The following is a 16,331-nucleotide window of genomic DNA, read 5'->3' on the forward strand; positions in this document are numbered from 1 at the left end:
GTACCTAGTTATTTTTAGTTTTTTCCTTTTTTTGGGCTTGGAGAAAGAAGCAATAGGGAGGAGAAATAAAGGTCAGGTTTTAGAATTTTAACTTTAATCCCTGAGGATTTATTCTGTCTTTCTTTATAGTGCAACTAGAAAGTCTCTTCTGTGGAAGAAAGCATTCTTGTAAAAAGTGAAACTTGAAGTTAGGTTATTAAAGAAAACTTGAAAATAGGCAAGAATAGCCTGTCAGTGTTAGCTTTCCAATTTTGCTACAAGTAATAAAGCAATCTCTGCCTTCCATTTTTTTTAAAACGAGCATTCAGACAAGATTAAAATTTCATCATTCTAAAGTTATTTCAGTCTCTCATGAGCATGGTTTGAATCAAGAGTTAATGTTCTAAATTAAGAACTGTATTCAAACAGAAGTAATTTGTGCCAATTGAAATGTTTAAAGCTAAATGTATGTTAATATATTTGACCGAGTTTGTGCTAAAAAACTGGCACTGTCATACTTCATATTCCAGAACTGCTTGCCTACAACTGTGAGAAATGGCATCTCCACTAACTGTAATTGGGAAGGGTTTAAGGAAAAACATCTAGTATTTTGTCAACCTACTCTTCTAGTCAGTTTGAAAACACTTCTTTTACAGTCAGTTTACTGTTTCCGTCTAATGAGTCCTTATACAATTTATTTAAATCGTTCCATTGCTAGAAAGGAGAAAAAAACACTTCGAATGTGATTGTGAAATAGGAAGTACTAGAAAGAAAATAGGAAGGCAAGTATAATATTCAACTGGCTTTGCATTTCAAAATCCTTTGCTAGAACTCAATAGTTTCGGAGTTTTTGCTCTCAGAGTTTTTTTAAATGATTTCAGTGTCTAAATTATGTCAAGATGCTGAGGAGAAATTTGAAGACTTCTAGTGGTTATTTTATGGAAGGCAGTTGAGAAAACAGTTATAAAGTTTAGCTTGAAATATTATTGATTTCAGCATTGTCAGGTTTAGGCAACAGGAATTCAGACACTTGAAAGCTGGCATTTTCTAGCAGGCAAGTTTGTAATCCCTCTCTTGAAGTGTGTTACCAATAACTGCTGCTTTGAATGAAAAATTAGCAGAACAGTGCACATAAGTACTAAAACATCATACATTGTATATAAGACAGGTTTGTGAGCAATAGAGAAAACAGGGAATTATTTGCCCTTTCACTGAAAACTACTTATCGCTGTGTTTTGTTATGGATCTGCAAGTGTTACATTTTCTTTGTGCATGGTAAGTAACATGCAGTTTTTACTGTTGCTGTTGCATCAGTGTTACCTTTGCATTCTGTTTTTTGTATGTTTTCTCCAAAGGTGCCAAGCAGTTGTGGTGGATGGTCACATTGGTGTGTTCTTACATAGGCAGTGTGGCCATATGTAAGCAACACAATTGCAACCTGGCTGTTAAACATCTTCATTGGGTTGGGTTGTTGGATTGTTTGAGTTTTTTTGAGAAGTCTGCTGTGTACTTTGAAGGTAATCACAATGAAGCAAAGATGGGTACAATAAATTATTTAATATTCCTGATGTATGAGTAGCATAGTGATCAGTGTTGTGTCACTATGGTTTGATGCATATGGCGCAGGAAATACAGCTAAGTTCTCTTCAGTTCTACATGTGCCCTCCTGCGTGACCTGGCTCAAGACATGTTGCTTCCTTATGCCTGTGTTTTCTCAACCATTGATTTTTTGGTTTTATTGCCCATTAATACTGAAAACTTCTTGCTCTAGGGACAGGTCTACTTTCTGTGCAGCACTGAACAAATCAGGACCCAAGTCTTAATTCCTCTGAAGCTCACAAGGTCTCATGTTCTGCAGTTTACTTGTTCTTGTATATAAGCAGTGATAGATGGCAGGATCACACCATCTTTTTTCTTTTTTTCTTCCATGTTTTGCCTGCCAGTGCATTTTTATCCCCTTCACACTATCGCTTCAAAATTCCTCTCCAGTTTTGTCATCTGCTGATTAAGTCACCAGCCAAATTCAGCAGTCACTACTGTCATGTTTCATAGAGGAAAGATTGGATTCGGCTGATAGGAGTGACTAAAAAATGGTAACTTTATATTCTCCTATTCCTGTTCATGAGCTCTGAGATAAATGACATCTTTCTTGAGTGAAGGTTCATATTAAAGGATCATAGTGCAGTAAAGGGTGCATCCTGGTTGTGAGGCACATGGGTCCTGTAGCTCTTCAACTCACAGCGATTGCCATGGTGGGGTAGAGACACTGCACTGAGTTTAATTCTGTGCATGGATCACTGTGGATCAGTATCTGCTCTTGCAATTTCTAAACTTACAGTCAGCTCTTGACAATGCCAATGCTTACTGAAGACTGTTCATATGAACAGTCCGAAGTGTTGGTTTCTTCCTGCAGTCTTTTCAAATGACATCTTAATTGTACATGGCACTCATTGCTGGTTTCCGGGAGCCTCGCTTGTGGCTCAGGACATGTCTGGTGTCGGATATCTGCTGAGCTAATTCTGTGCTGTGGGAGTACTTGTGTTAGTCATAGTACCCTTCTTGCCATGCATTGTTAAATAGGACTGAGTGTCAACAAGCATGTCAAGACACCGAGAGATTTTAAATAGAGTTAAAATACGTCAGCTCATGCGAAATGCTGGTTCTTCCACCCGTGTGTGTAACTGGGTGAGTAAAAGGAGCTAAATAGTTTCCTTGTTAGAAGAGGCATTTGGTAAAGGTCACTGAACACTGTTCTTTTTCCAGTTGAATTTGAATGGCTTTCCTGTTGCCCAGAGTAAAATGCTTAAAAGGCTTGAAGTTGAAAGTCATGCTTTAACCAGTTTAGTTAAGGATTATTTGTTATTGTTAATCTATAGATCTTTCTGAGATTTACGTACTATGTTGGCAAATTATTGAACCATCACCCCAAGAGAAATTAAAGGACAGGAATATGTTACTCATAATTATGCAGCTCCACATATAGTTCTGTTCAATGTTAAGTGCTTCATAAACAGTGCTGATACCCAACAAGTAGTCAGTTCTTGTTAAACATAATTCCTTTCATGTGAAAGGTTTTACAGCTGTGTTCCACGTCCCTCAATAACCTCCATAAGAAATGGAGGTTATTTTACACAGTGAAGAGGCGAGAGGGTAAAAAATCAGTGATTTCACAGCCACAGTTTAAGACCAGGTATTAGCATTCAGAGTACATTGTTCTTACTGATTGCTATTGCTACATCATTGAGGCCTGGGAAAATCATAACACAACACTGCAGAATAAATAAAATGACAGGTTTCTACTGATAAATCAAATTTCTGCTGTAGTTTTTTCTTTATGCATGAAGGGTGATGGATTCTTTCTCTGCCTTGCATCTTATATCAACGCATCTGTGTATGTAAATTCAGTGTAAATCAGGAGAAGGGAAAAGGATAATTTTTTTTTATATTGTACTTTCCTCAGGAGTAAGTAGGCAGTGAATCAGATTGCTCTGCAAATTGCAGTTTCCCAACAACAGCACAGGTTCATTTCCAAACATGCCTTCAAACATGTGCATTTTCAATTACACAGCTTCTGAGCCTCATCAGTTTTTGGAGAACACCCTCCATCTGGCACTGTGTCATTACTGCTACTTTTCAATCTTACCTTCCATTAATGTCCATCCTCAGTGCTCAGAAACGGAGTCAGTGCACACGTGAATCTGGGTCAAGTCAGCAATCTTCTTTAAAACTATCAATTTTTCTATACCTACACCTACCTTCTTATGTCTGAGGTTTAAATGCCTCCAGCTGGCATTTGCAGGTTCTTTTCTGCAGCCTTAATGCTGGATGATAGTTTTGTTTTGGAGAAGCTAAAATTTCCAGGTTATTTTTTATTTTGAGGACATCACAGTAAAACAAAAAGGACTCTTATATAACACATCTGCTAACAGGAGTTAGCAGCACTGATTTTAGAGGTTGTACTGTATTTACATACAGATTTTGGTATCTTTAGCTTTTTCATTTTCTTAAGGATATTTTTGGTCATTTTAATTGAAAATCTTCATTCTTTCTCATTCAGCCTAATAAATGAGAATTCCAAGTGTAACCAAATGCTAGATTCTTATTTTGACTCAGTGGAACAACTTTTACACATGTGACACTGTCCTATGCAAATTGTATTATGCATTGCAGTAATGAATGGTCACAGTTCTCACATTTAATGTTTATCCTGTTTAAGTAATGGAAATTAATACTGTTGAAGTCAAATTTCTTATAATATATTAGTTGTTCTTTGCTTCACTGCAAGAAACACTTGGATAAGGTTACTGCATAAAAAATAGGTATCACTGCTTTAATAAAGGAGGATCATTGATTTTTAATAATTCAATTTTTATAGCATTTATTTTAAAAAATTTTAATAGCATTTTGTTTTCATACAGTTGAGGTCTCTGAATGATATGTGATTGAAGAAACTCTTTCAAGCCTTCTAACACATCAAATGAGTTTCCTTTTGTGGACGGCTTGCTATTAAAAATATTGTTTGACTTTAGATTTTAATTGATCGCTTTGCTTTGAGTTAGGGGTCAATTGTGCTTGCAGTATTGCAGCTTACAGCAGAGATAAAGGTGTGCTCTGAGGGAAATAAGACTATTGTACAGTGCTTTTCATATGTAACGTACACTGATGCGTGTAACTGATCAGCGGCTGACTAACCTGACTCTGTTCCATGGCTTCATTCAGCTTCACTCTCAGAATTCCTGTGGTCTGCTGAGCAAATAAAAAATATCCCAAATTTAAAACATGACCACCATGAAAGGTTTCCAAAAGATCAGACTTGTTAATAGGATTTTTGCTGTTCCTAGGCTCATATGTTATGTAATACAGCAAAAACCCATTTCTTCTGAGAGTAGGGCATGTGCTGTGAGGAATCCTCAACACTGAGCAAATAAAATAAAAAGCCTTGTATTTAAAAATACCCAACCAAACAAAAGACAAAAATAAACTGAAAGAAAAACCCCTTTAGATTATGGACAAGAAAATGATACAGTGACAAAAGAATGGACATTAGTGAGGACATTATTAGGGTTGACTTTCTAGTACTAAGTTAATTTGAGAAGCATGGTTAAATACTAGAGATGCATGGCATTTTTTGTTTGGTGAACTCTTAAAAATACAGTTTTAGAGTAATTCAGTATGTGGGGTTCAGTTAGACAATGAGTGTCATCTGCAAGGAAAGGAAATAGGAGAGCTGCATGAAAACAGTCTGCTCTTTCCTTATTTTGAAGGGGATTGCACTGGTAATATGCATGTTTCTTTGATGGTTTTTAAGCAAGACTTTTATGCTTTCAGTCCAACCAGCATTTTTTTATTAACTTGGAGGGCAGGGAATTTAAGTTACAAACAGTATATTGGCAACAGAAAAAATAGGGAGGACTGCAGGTGATTGACTGGGAGAATTAAAGTTCTAAATTATCTTTTTAGAGCTTAGAAATAGAAAGTTTTGTTTTCAAATGAATATATATATGTCTTTATACAGAAATCCAAATCTTAGGAATAGAAAGGACTGGAACTTTTCAGTCACAAAATGATGGTGCAAACTTCTGATCTGTAGTCTGAAAGCCACAGCAGAAGTGGCCCTCCTCTGCCCTATTCAGGTATTTCCTCTAGGCAAAAATAGCTTCTTTTTTATGGGGCAGAAAATGTTACTGCTTAATCTGGGCTAAGTGCTGCATAAAATTGGAGAATATTGATATAGAGGAGTCTAAAGGTGCATTAGTATCCTCTGTATGAAAAGGTTTAGTTATCCTCTCACAGTGTCAGCTTCCAATATGTGCTAGTGGATTTTCAATTCACGTCATTCGCTGTATTTTTGGTTTGGTTTTACAGAGAAATGGTTAATGCATGGTTTGCTGAGAGAGTTCACACCATCCCAGTCTGCAAGGAGGGAACCAAGTCCCAGAGTGAAGCCTGTGCCTGTCACCAGCCTGCCTGTGCTGAGACCACCAACTCTGGGACGCCAGCAAGGAAAATCTCCGCTTCTGAATTTGACAGACCCTTAAGGCCTATTTTTGTCAAGGACTCGGTAGGAGCAGTGAGCTTCCTCTCTGGCTCTGACAAGAAGGAACAGATGCCTCTGCCATCTCCAAGGATTGAGACCAGTGCAGGGGATCAGTGCTCGAGACTATTAGAACTTGTCAAAGATATTTCTAGTCACTTAGATGTCACAGCGCTTTGCCACAAGATCTTCCTACACATCCATGAGCTGATCGCAGCCGATCGCTACTCCCTGTTCCTGGTGTGTGAGGACAGCTCCAACGAGAAGTTCCTCGTGAGCAGGCTGTTTGATGTGGCAGAAGGATCCACCCTGGAAGAAGCTTCCAACAACTGCATTCGCCTGGAGTGGAACAAGGGCATTGTGGGTCATGTGGCAGCCATAGGGCAGCCTCTCAACATCAAGAATGCCTATGAGGTAAGCCAAGGAAATTTGTCTTCAGCAATTCTTGAAAAAGAAGAAACTACCACATTATCACCTGCTGGAATATTGCCATTTTAGTGCCTGCATTGACTCAGAGGTCAAGATGCAAACTTGACACTGATTTCGGTTATAATACATGTATTATAGATACATGTGCACACAGAAACATCAAGCTAGGACAAAAAAAATCAGAGTTCTATTGAGGTGATTATTCAGAGTTCAATGCTTCTTTCATTTATTCACTTCAGTAATCTCTGACAAAAGCAAAACCACAAACTGCATTTACGAAACTGAGTTCCTCTGTGGGCACAGATCTTTCAGTTTACTTCTGTAATTTCTTCTTGATGATAAAAGGTAAACTAGGGGTGGTTAATCCATGAACACATTTATTGTAATGATGGTTTAGGCTCAAAAACAAGGCTTCTCCTAGGGTTTGGGTTTTTTTGTTCTTTATAGCAGTGGTCTTAATCTATCGGCACTCATGTTCCACACAAATGCTTTTCTGTTGTTAACACACTGATAGGAACAACTTTATATAATTATTGGCTGGTAATGGAGCTTTTATTATCCTGGATAACAGTCAAATAAAATATTAAACTTTTCTTAATCCATAAACCAAGTAAGAAAAAGAACTGGTCTTTAGGCTAGTGGTCTAATAATTGCCTTTTTTCTTGTATCAGGATCCAAGATTCAATGCAGAAGTTGACCAGATCACAGGGTATAAGACTCAGAGCATTCTCTGTATGCCAATAAAAAATCACAGGGAAGAGGTAAGTTGCAGTATTGGGATCATTTCACGTAATACTATTTCCAGTCATGCTGATGCTTTCAACTTTCATTAGCTGGAAGTCACCATCTTCCAACCATTTATTTATTTTTTTTTAGCAAGACTGCTCATGTTTGTTTAGACTGCAATGTTGTCTTATCTAGTTGAGTAATGTAAGCACAAGGGAACTGTCAGGAAGAGTTTAATCTCAAATGCAGCAGTAGAATATATGTATTTAACTCCAGAAATGCTGTTCCTGCTTCCTGTACTCAGTATCTGTCAGCATTAAAGTTCTCTGCACACTTACTGGTCTATCTCAAATTGTGATTAAGTTACTGTACTTCAGCTTAGCTTGTATTTATATTGCTTAATTCAGAGGGCACAAACTGCATTTTATCATTTTCTAAAAACCTGATTATTTTTACACTCTCTTAACTCAACATGGTTCCTAATTTATTACTTATGAGCTAAGTGCCTGACATCAGGCATTGAAAAACACACGGTGTCAATGTGATTCAGAAAAATCATCCCAAGTCACAACTTAAATCACTCCTAATTTGAAACAATGTGAATCCACTCACTGAACTCCTGCCCATATTTCCTGTCCATGCTGCTTCTCATGGGAGCTCTCTCATCCTGTCTCATGCTATTGCAGTAGGGAGAATTCTTATTATGGGCTAACAACACCTTCTTGCCCTGAGTATTTGAAGAGTGAATTCAGTGAAGTCCGTGAAAGCCAGTGAATGGGGAAAAGAGGAGATGCACTCTTGCAGAGTAAGGAAAGTATGGTTGGGTTTTCTTTGATCCTGACTGTAGTGGCCTTTAGCCACATCACCAGTTCTAGAATACTCATAAAATGTAAGGCTCTCCACACAGTGTGTCAGAGCTTTGAAATGGAGATTTTTCTCTCCTGGAATTCATTTATTTTTCAGAGTGCTCACAGTTTGCTTCCAGAAAGCTCAAGCTCCCAAAAAGAAATGTTGCCAAGATTGATTTGAAGACATCATACCTTCTTTTTTTCTGCACTTCCATCTTTCACTCCTCTTCTAGAGTGTCACCTTGACTTATACTGCACTGAACCTTTTTTTAATTAAATGAATTTATTAAACTCCTGCATTAACTTGTTTATTGAATATTATTCTAGCTGACCCAGATGATCAGCCAGTATTTCCTTTCTTCACATACTGCAAATTTCAGCTTAAATTACTTTGTTCTGTTCTTCCAAGGACAGCACTTGATCCTTTCCTACTCCCATTCCTGCTTAAAAGTCTTCCCCTTTCTACCTGGCTGCAGTCACTGCTGGCCCTGGGCCAGGAGATGAACAAAGCAAATGCCATGTGAAGAACTGTTAGGGATTAGTAGTCCATGTCAGGCTGATACAAAGCTTCCAATTTCACCCAAGACACGCCATTTTCTTTTTGCCAAATGGAAAAAGATGGTATGCCCCACAGAAGTGGCTACAGAAATGTGCTATAAAGCCTTGCTGGCTGGGGAGCGTGGAAGTGCTCACTTCTCACCAGGTGCTGGTGGTGGGTGGGGAAGGAATGAGAGCTGCAGTCTGTTTGTCCAGCCCACCATGACTTAAGGGCTGAATAAACCTGCAATGGGCCGTGTCTTCGGCCAGCTTCCTCCTCCTGAGTGCATCAGCAAGCGGAAATGAAGCGGGAATTTGTTTATTTTGACGAGTTCAGCCAACCTGAAGTTTGAGGAGTCTTATACTCACAAGCAATAACCTGAAGGTGTTAAACTAATATTTCTTACAGGAAAGGATGGCAGTTACTAATTTTTTTCAGAGTTTTACAGTCTCTGCCAGAAGGTTTTTCTCATTCTCGCTGTAACAAATGACTGACATGTTTTTGGAGAGACACTGGAGTCAGTGAATCAGTCCTTAATTTTCGATTTGTATCCTGCTGCTTTTTCTGTTTAAAATTCCCCCAAACAACAAAACCAGAATACTGGCTCCTCCCTGTTAAAATAATAAATAGATAAAATTTAAAAATCCCCAAAGCCCCTCTAGAAATATTGAGGCTTGTGAATGCTGCCTTAGCCCAGGATGTCAGCAATTACAGTTAAAAGATGATTCTGGAAGACATCCAAAAATAAATACTGAGAAAGAGGAGCAACTGGGGCTTTCTGTTTGTTTGTTTAGTATTAGTGCTATTTTTTTTTAAACAAAAGAGTCAGTAATTGAGAGGAGGAAAATCTCATGCTGATTACTAAATCCTCTGGGCCTGCTAAAGTACGGAGATTTTTCCAGTAGATGTTTTTCACATTTGCCTATATTTCCATGAGGCATGTGAGAAACCAAAGTCTCATTTAAAAATAACAGCTAGTAAGAAATTCCATAAATGAAAACAATTTGATTCACAGAAGAGCTCATGAAAAGGACCCAAGAATAAGTAAGAATGAGATACATTGTAGTGCAGTAAGAGGACTTTACCTTTGATACAGTTTTGTAGACACTTGTAAACAAACAGTCATTTTGACAGGATTGGATAGGGAATACACATCCTTACTCCACTCCTCAACTTAAACCAACTCGTGGAGCTCTCCAGTAGGTTTGGGATACCTGGAGAATGGATGGTTTTTGAAGCACACAGCCACCACAGCTACCATACAACATCTCCAGGAGTAACATAATTTTCTATTAGTGCTGCTTTTCTTTCTCTTTTTTTTTTTTTTTTGCCTTGAGCTGGGCATAGTAATTTTCATAAAAGGAAATCTCAGTTTAATTTCTACTAAAAATCAGTAGGATTTTCTCATATGGAGCTTTTAGGTGAATTAACTGAGACATTTCTCCCAAGCTGTGAGTGTGTAAGATTGAATTTCCTAGTAGCTGGCTAGGGAAATGTTGGGGTTTTTTTCTGGCAATGTTTACTCAGTTGTTTGGTTTGTTCTTCACTGGGCCCTATCTCCTGTCACTGGAAAGCTCGTCCCAACAAATCAGGGATGCTGCTACTTACAACAGCCTTTGAAAATCCCCTGTTGAATTTTATGGTGTAAAATGGGACTGGGTATGTCACCTTTAGCCAGCTAAGTTATTTTCTCCCCCAGTGAACCCTTCAGATATCACATCCCAATCATTGCAGGATAGAGCAGGCCTAGCCAAGCTGATTTTAAAGGAAATCAGTTCCAGCAGCAGTCTTGCTGCAGGATTATGGAGGTCAGTAATTTGCTTCTTCAATGGATTTTCAGCTCTTATGCTGAGACATACACTATGGTAGCTAGACTGTTGCAAAGCGTGGAAGCTGCTGCTGACATGAACGATAGAAAGGGATGTGAAGTTTTTGTTGATAAAAAATGAAAATCTGTAAATACAGTTCTGTCACTGCAGGACAATTTTATAAGCTTGAATCCAACCTCTACAAGATCAGGACAGCAAAGTAAAATCAACACTACTTTGTCTTCTGTAGTGGGTATGTTCTCCTATCAAGTGTCAGGTTTCCCATTTCTGTTACTGTTCTTTGGCTTTAATGTAATTTTCCTTCACGTGCCAGCAAAGCAAATAAAAGATATATCTCCTTAAGAAGCAATATTAATTACATTAGAAGTCAGCTTAAGTAAGAACCTACTGAAAAAGGTACCAGCTGTCTTTAGAGCTGGAACAGCTTTCACAGAGTTAGGCCTGTAATTTTAATGTGCAAAAAATTGCAGCCTGAAACTATCCATATAAAATCCAGAGCACAGTCTTCAGCATTGAAGTCATCAGTTGTCACCTACTGGGCACTCAAGGTAGCCTGCTTCTTTTAGAGGCAGGACGCAGCTATTGCAAGAAAACAGTAAAAATGTAGTTATCTGATAATTAGAAGAAATCTCTCCTTGTAATGTGGATCAGGATTTATTAAATTTATTAAAAGCTGGAGACCAGATCAGGCCTATTATTTGTGACTTGTTTAGAATAAGTTTAAAGAATGAGGATTTGGGTTTCATACTGTGCTTAGTATTCTCTAAAATACACGCGTATGCTCTCCATGGCCCCAAATGCTACCACATGATTGACTTTTGTCCTAATTACATAATTACTTTAGTAACAGGAGCAGATCCTCTCTAGTTTCCCACATCTTCTCCTAATTACCTGGTTACAGTCAAGACTCCAATGGCTAAAAAATGCCCCTCTGAAGTTTTTCTCATTACTGTCTCTGCACCATATTCTATGGAATTCTGAAAAGTGCACTGAAATTTTAACTGACATAAATGAAGCCAGAATTTGGGTCAGTTTAATTTTTAAAACTGTTCATTTTGTATGAAAAAGAAATGGGCACAACACAGTTGTCTGGAAGCTTAGAATGCCACTGAAACAGCAACTAAAAAGAGAAGGGTTTGCATATGCACAAAATTTTCATAGTAATCAAGTCAACATGAATTTTTAGCGGGTTTATTCTCCTCCTTACATCCTCCCCCTTCAGTTAAAATCCTGTATTGAAAGACCTTATCAAAGATCTAAAACTGGCTCTTGGAATACCTGCCTTTGTTAATGTATCTGAAACCTGGAATGCTGATGAAAGGAGCCTAAATAGCCTTTTTTTCTGTGTTAATATGGTCCTTTTACTGTTTTCTTGTAGCTTTTTTTTTTAAGCATTGCAGACTTGCCTTTCATGGAGGGGATGTATTTAAACAACCAACATGAAAGCACTCACCTTTTGGGTGAAAAGCCTCTGGCCTTGTTAAAGTTGTCTTAGCTCATGCCAGATCAAAACTGAAAAAAAAAAAAATTAAATCAGCACCCAGGAGAGACAGTGGCATGAGAAGAGATCTAAGCATTAACCTCTGCACATGTAGGTGAACATAAAAGCATAATAACTTTCATTCAAAGTCTGCCAGAGGAGCATACGGGCTGGTGGTACACTGTTATTACAGAAAGGAAGTCCACTGGATGAGAAATATTCCTCACTGAAGTAAGAGGCTGACTGTGGGAAAAATGGGGTTGTATGGAATGGAGCTGACAGTTGAGCTTTATTTCAGACAGACATTTTTGAGCCCACAGTTGGCAGTGATTCATGTTAAAGAACAATGGCCTCACTTACAGCATCAGTATTTTGGGAATGCTGGGCTAAGAGATAGTAAATTGTCTTCTTTTCCATTAGAAAAATAAAACCACATGTCTTCCATCAGTTTAGCAGTTACAACTTTACAATGTTGTTAAGTTACACGGTTAAATATAACTTTTTAAACATGCTTACCACACAGTTTTCCTTCAGTTTGTCCTAAAAAAGCAAGATGAAAAAAACCTGATCATTAGCATTTTGCATTGGTTTTACACTAATTACACTTCAAAAAAAGGAAGTTCTTTGCAGCTTTTTCTATCAGTTGTTGTAATCATGCTAAAAAATCTGAAAATATGTAAAAGTTTTGCATTATACTTTGTCAGATTAATAATACCTTGTCTCAAAAGGAATGGAAACACAGAATTATATTAGGGAAAAGGGTAAGATCTTAAAATCCTGTAATCTAGGAAATGTTTCTGCATGAGAGAGAAACATTTTGATTTAATGGTGAACCAAGTAAATACCTGTAATGATCATTTATTATCTTATATAAATATGCCTAGAAATGGAATCCAGTGACATACCCCTAAAAATTAGCTGATTTCTCCATTTTGAATACACTAGGTTGTTGGTGTGGCTCAAGCAATCAACAAGAAATCTGGAATTGGTGGCACTTTCACTGAACAAGATGAAAAGGTATAAAAGCTGTCTCTTCTGTTTTTATGGGGAAGGGGGATGGATATATTTTTAATTTTCCTCCTGCTCAGAAACATTCCTAGGAATATTGCAATTTTTTTTCTTTATGAGGCCATGAGAAATGTGGATGTGAAGTAATTTAACTTCTAGATCACCATGTCATATATCTCTGAAAAACAGGCTTACTCTACTGGAATGCATTGTAAAACACTTTCATAAATTTCAATTGACATAATTTTTAGTTACTTGGTTTTAACTCTCCAGGCAAGCCCATCAAACACAATATGAATAATGAAATTTGTGGAGTGATTCTCTTTTAAATATCATGTCACTTCTCAGTATAGAATTTTCAGGAAAAGAAAAGCCTTCAGATACATTATGCATATATGAGAGAATCAGGAGAGTAGACAACATAATGGATTCCTAATTCTCCCAGTGCAGTTACTTTCCAAAAATTTCCAGACTTCATATTCAGATTGGTGGGGCAAAATCCAGGCTGTGCTCAGGCTGAAGAAGTTGACTTAACAATCAGCAATAAAAGAATCAGAATTCATTCTTTCTCTTTGAAAACTTCCCCTTTAAAATAAAATGTACACTGAGTATTTGTAGGATATCAGAATTAATCCCATCCTGAATGAGGAAAAAACTGGGGTTTTGCTATGTTGGCTGTGGGTTTGCTATGTTAGCAAATCTTTATTTCACTTCCCAAGAGACTCAGTTCCCTCAGAAGGGCTGGTTGTCTGTGGTCAGTTTTTCTAGCTGAAATATGCATTGCTGCACAATTTTTTTTTCCTTGAAGCTGCTTTTCAGATGAACCCTACTCATACCAAGATAATGATCTTCAGATTTTAGCGAAATAAAAGGAGAAGAGATTCTTGAGGAAATAAGAAATTAGGAGTAGCTGAAAAAAAAACCCAGATCCTGAACGTGTGGTTGCCAAAACCAACAAAAATATCAATTAATACTTCAGAGTGAAAACAAGATGTTGCAGTAGCTTATCTTTGAATAAAGTTCAGATGCTGTGGGACATTATCTCAGAGAGTTGTCGATGTTCATTTGTCTCCAGGATTTTGCGGCATATTTGGCATTTTGTGGAATTGTTCTTCACAACGCTCAGTTGTACGAGACGTCTCTGCTTGAGAACAGGCGCAATCAGGTACGGGCAGCAGGTTTGTCCTAGGGACACAGAAATCAGGAGGGTTTGCATGGAATCAGCACCTCCTCTTTCTGTTTCTCATGTGGCAGTTATTCCTTGGCTGCTTTTAAATGCTGTGTGGTTCTGATAAAGCTCTCACAAGCAGCACAGGGAAGAGGCTGGGCACATTCTGGCCTGGGTTGTGAGAAATGGCCTGTCTAGGGGAAGCAGGTGGAGCCATATGTCAGAAATTTCATTCCATGTTAACATACTTGATACTGCCTGCAATTACTCTGTGGCTCACCATGTGTGTTAAACAACCAGAGGTGTCAGACTCTAGAAATTACGGGCAGGAATAGCCCTGTGGAATAGCAGAGGGCATAGAGACTGTTCCTTTAGGCTGTTACCAGTATAACAGTCACTAAGCATATTTTCAGTAATGATCAAATGGAAAACTGAATTTTCTTCTGATTGCTATAGCTCTGCTTTGCTGCCAACTTGGTTTTGATGGGTTATTAGTGCCATGGCCTTTATGGGTGAATATGCTTGCCCTGTATAATGAGATGTTTCAGAGAAAAGACTAGACAGCAGTTCTTTTAAAATTTTCCTGGAAGGTCTGAATTTCCAACTGACTATCAGTGTTTGTAAATTGGTACAAATTTGGATCATTTATTAAACGCCTTCATGTTTCTTGAGAGGAAAAAAAATACGAGCAGCTAAGTCTTTCAACAGCAGCTTTGAAATACAGCAGACTGTATCTAAATGATGTTTCACCAAATGAGTTAATTAGGAGCTGTTAGAATTACAACCAAGAACAACTGTGTTCAGAAGTCTTAGAAAATGTAAATATCACTGGTTTGAAAATGCACACATGAGCCATAGGAAAACAGGTTTCCTAAGGACAGTAACTGTGTTGTCTGGATTTAATTTTGAAATGGTTTCATTTGACCTATTAATGCCTAAATCTATTCTGCTTCTCTGAATGAATGAAAACATCAGACAGCTTATTGTGCTATTTAATTCTTCCATAAAAACTGGCTAATACTGACTGTTACCTTGCAACCTGTGAAAGCCAAAACTTACTTCTGGTCACAGACATAAACATTGGCTTCCCTGATTCAAGGGAGAGGAGAAGACTCCAAGACATCAGTAACAAAAATTATTGCATAAATCACAACTAGTCAAACCCTCACAAATGACCTTTTCTTCAGGTGCTGCTTGACCTTGCCAGCCTGATTTTTGAAGAGCAGCAGTCTTTGGAGGTGATCCTGAAGAAGATAGCAGCCACTATAATATCCTTCATGCAGGTGCAGAGGTGTACCATCTTCATAGTGGATGAAGATTGTCCAGTGAGTATGTTTATTCTGTCTGAAGGCAGAAGTGTTTATTCCCTGGGAATGGGGTTGGCTTCCCTCTGTTCTCATATGTTCTGTTGTCATTTCGTTTTCTATCTTTTCTTTCATGGCATTGGCTCGGGTTGGGTGTTGACATGAGAGGTTCTGGCCTTTGTGCAATTGTAGAATTTCTGTTCTGACATAGAAATTTGGCATGGCTTTATTTCTTCTCTGGGTCATGACTAGATCAAGACACTTCAGTGGTACTTAAAGTTGTATCAAAAGATACTCTTATGGTAGGATCCAGTGTGCTTGATGACAGACGTGGAATGAAGCTAAATTTTACACTTGTCTGTAGCACAGAATAGGCCTTGATAACTGCAACAAGGTTTTAATGAGTAATACCGTTCTAAATAATGACAACCTTATACACCTGTATATTCAAGCATCCTCTTGATATTCCAGGATACATTTTCTAGTGTCTTTCACATGGAATCTGAGGAATTAGAGGATTCAGCTGAAAATCTGAAGAGGTAAACCAATTAATTCTGACTTTTGTGCATCCTAGGAGAATTCTGAAGGAATTTATGCTTTTAATATTCTTTTCATAATAACAGACTTATTTCTGCTGGATCCCATGTATTACTCCTATTTTTATAGAGCACCTTTTCCCCTGAAGTGGGCATAGACCAAGTCTCTTGCCTTAAAAAGGCCCTACTTAGCAGAGCAGGAGTAGGGCTTGATCAATTCACTTTGCCAGTCTAAGAACATATTTGTATTTCAAGGCTAAGCTATGGAAATGCACAGAGGAGCTCCTCTAAAACTGATTTCAAAGAAATCTGTGTGGATGACTATGTTATAAAGGAGACATATGCAAATTAGTAGACAATAACCAAAATAGTACTTTTAATCAATTATTTTAATCACTATCCTCAACTCATAGATAAGGAAGATGACTCAAAGAATATGTCTGTCTAAATCA

General features: G+C 37.8%; 1 protein-coding gene across 10 annotated transcripts in view; it reads left to right on the forward strand.

Annotated features, from left to right (window-relative positions):
• PDE5A (phosphodiesterase 5A) overlaps positions 1 to 16,331 on the forward strand; it is a 104,838-nt gene that overhangs the window by 62,123 nt on the left and 26,384 nt on the right. For all 10 annotated transcript variants that reach the window (XM_039722667.1, XM_039722660.1, XM_039722685.1 and 7 more), the window contains 6 exons: positions 5,845 to 6,427; positions 7,114 to 7,203; positions 12,809 to 12,880; positions 13,947 to 14,036; positions 15,227 to 15,364; positions 15,815 to 15,882. In XM_039722667.1, the coding sequence (XP_039578601.1) occupies positions 5,845 to 6,427; positions 7,114 to 7,203; positions 12,809 to 12,880; positions 13,947 to 14,036; positions 15,227 to 15,364; positions 15,815 to 15,882 (1,041 nt within the window). The remainder of the gene's footprint in view (positions 1 to 5,844; positions 6,428 to 7,113; positions 7,204 to 12,808; positions 12,881 to 13,946; positions 14,037 to 15,226; positions 15,365 to 15,814; positions 15,883 to 16,331) is intronic.

The sequence above is a fragment of the Passer montanus genome, unplaced genomic scaffold (assembly GCF_014805655.1).
Source record: "Passer montanus isolate IOZ18808 unplaced genomic scaffold, ASM1480565v1 scaffold108, whole genome shotgun sequence".
Lineage (NCBI taxonomy): Eukaryota > Metazoa > Chordata > Aves > Passeriformes > Passeridae > Passer > Passer montanus.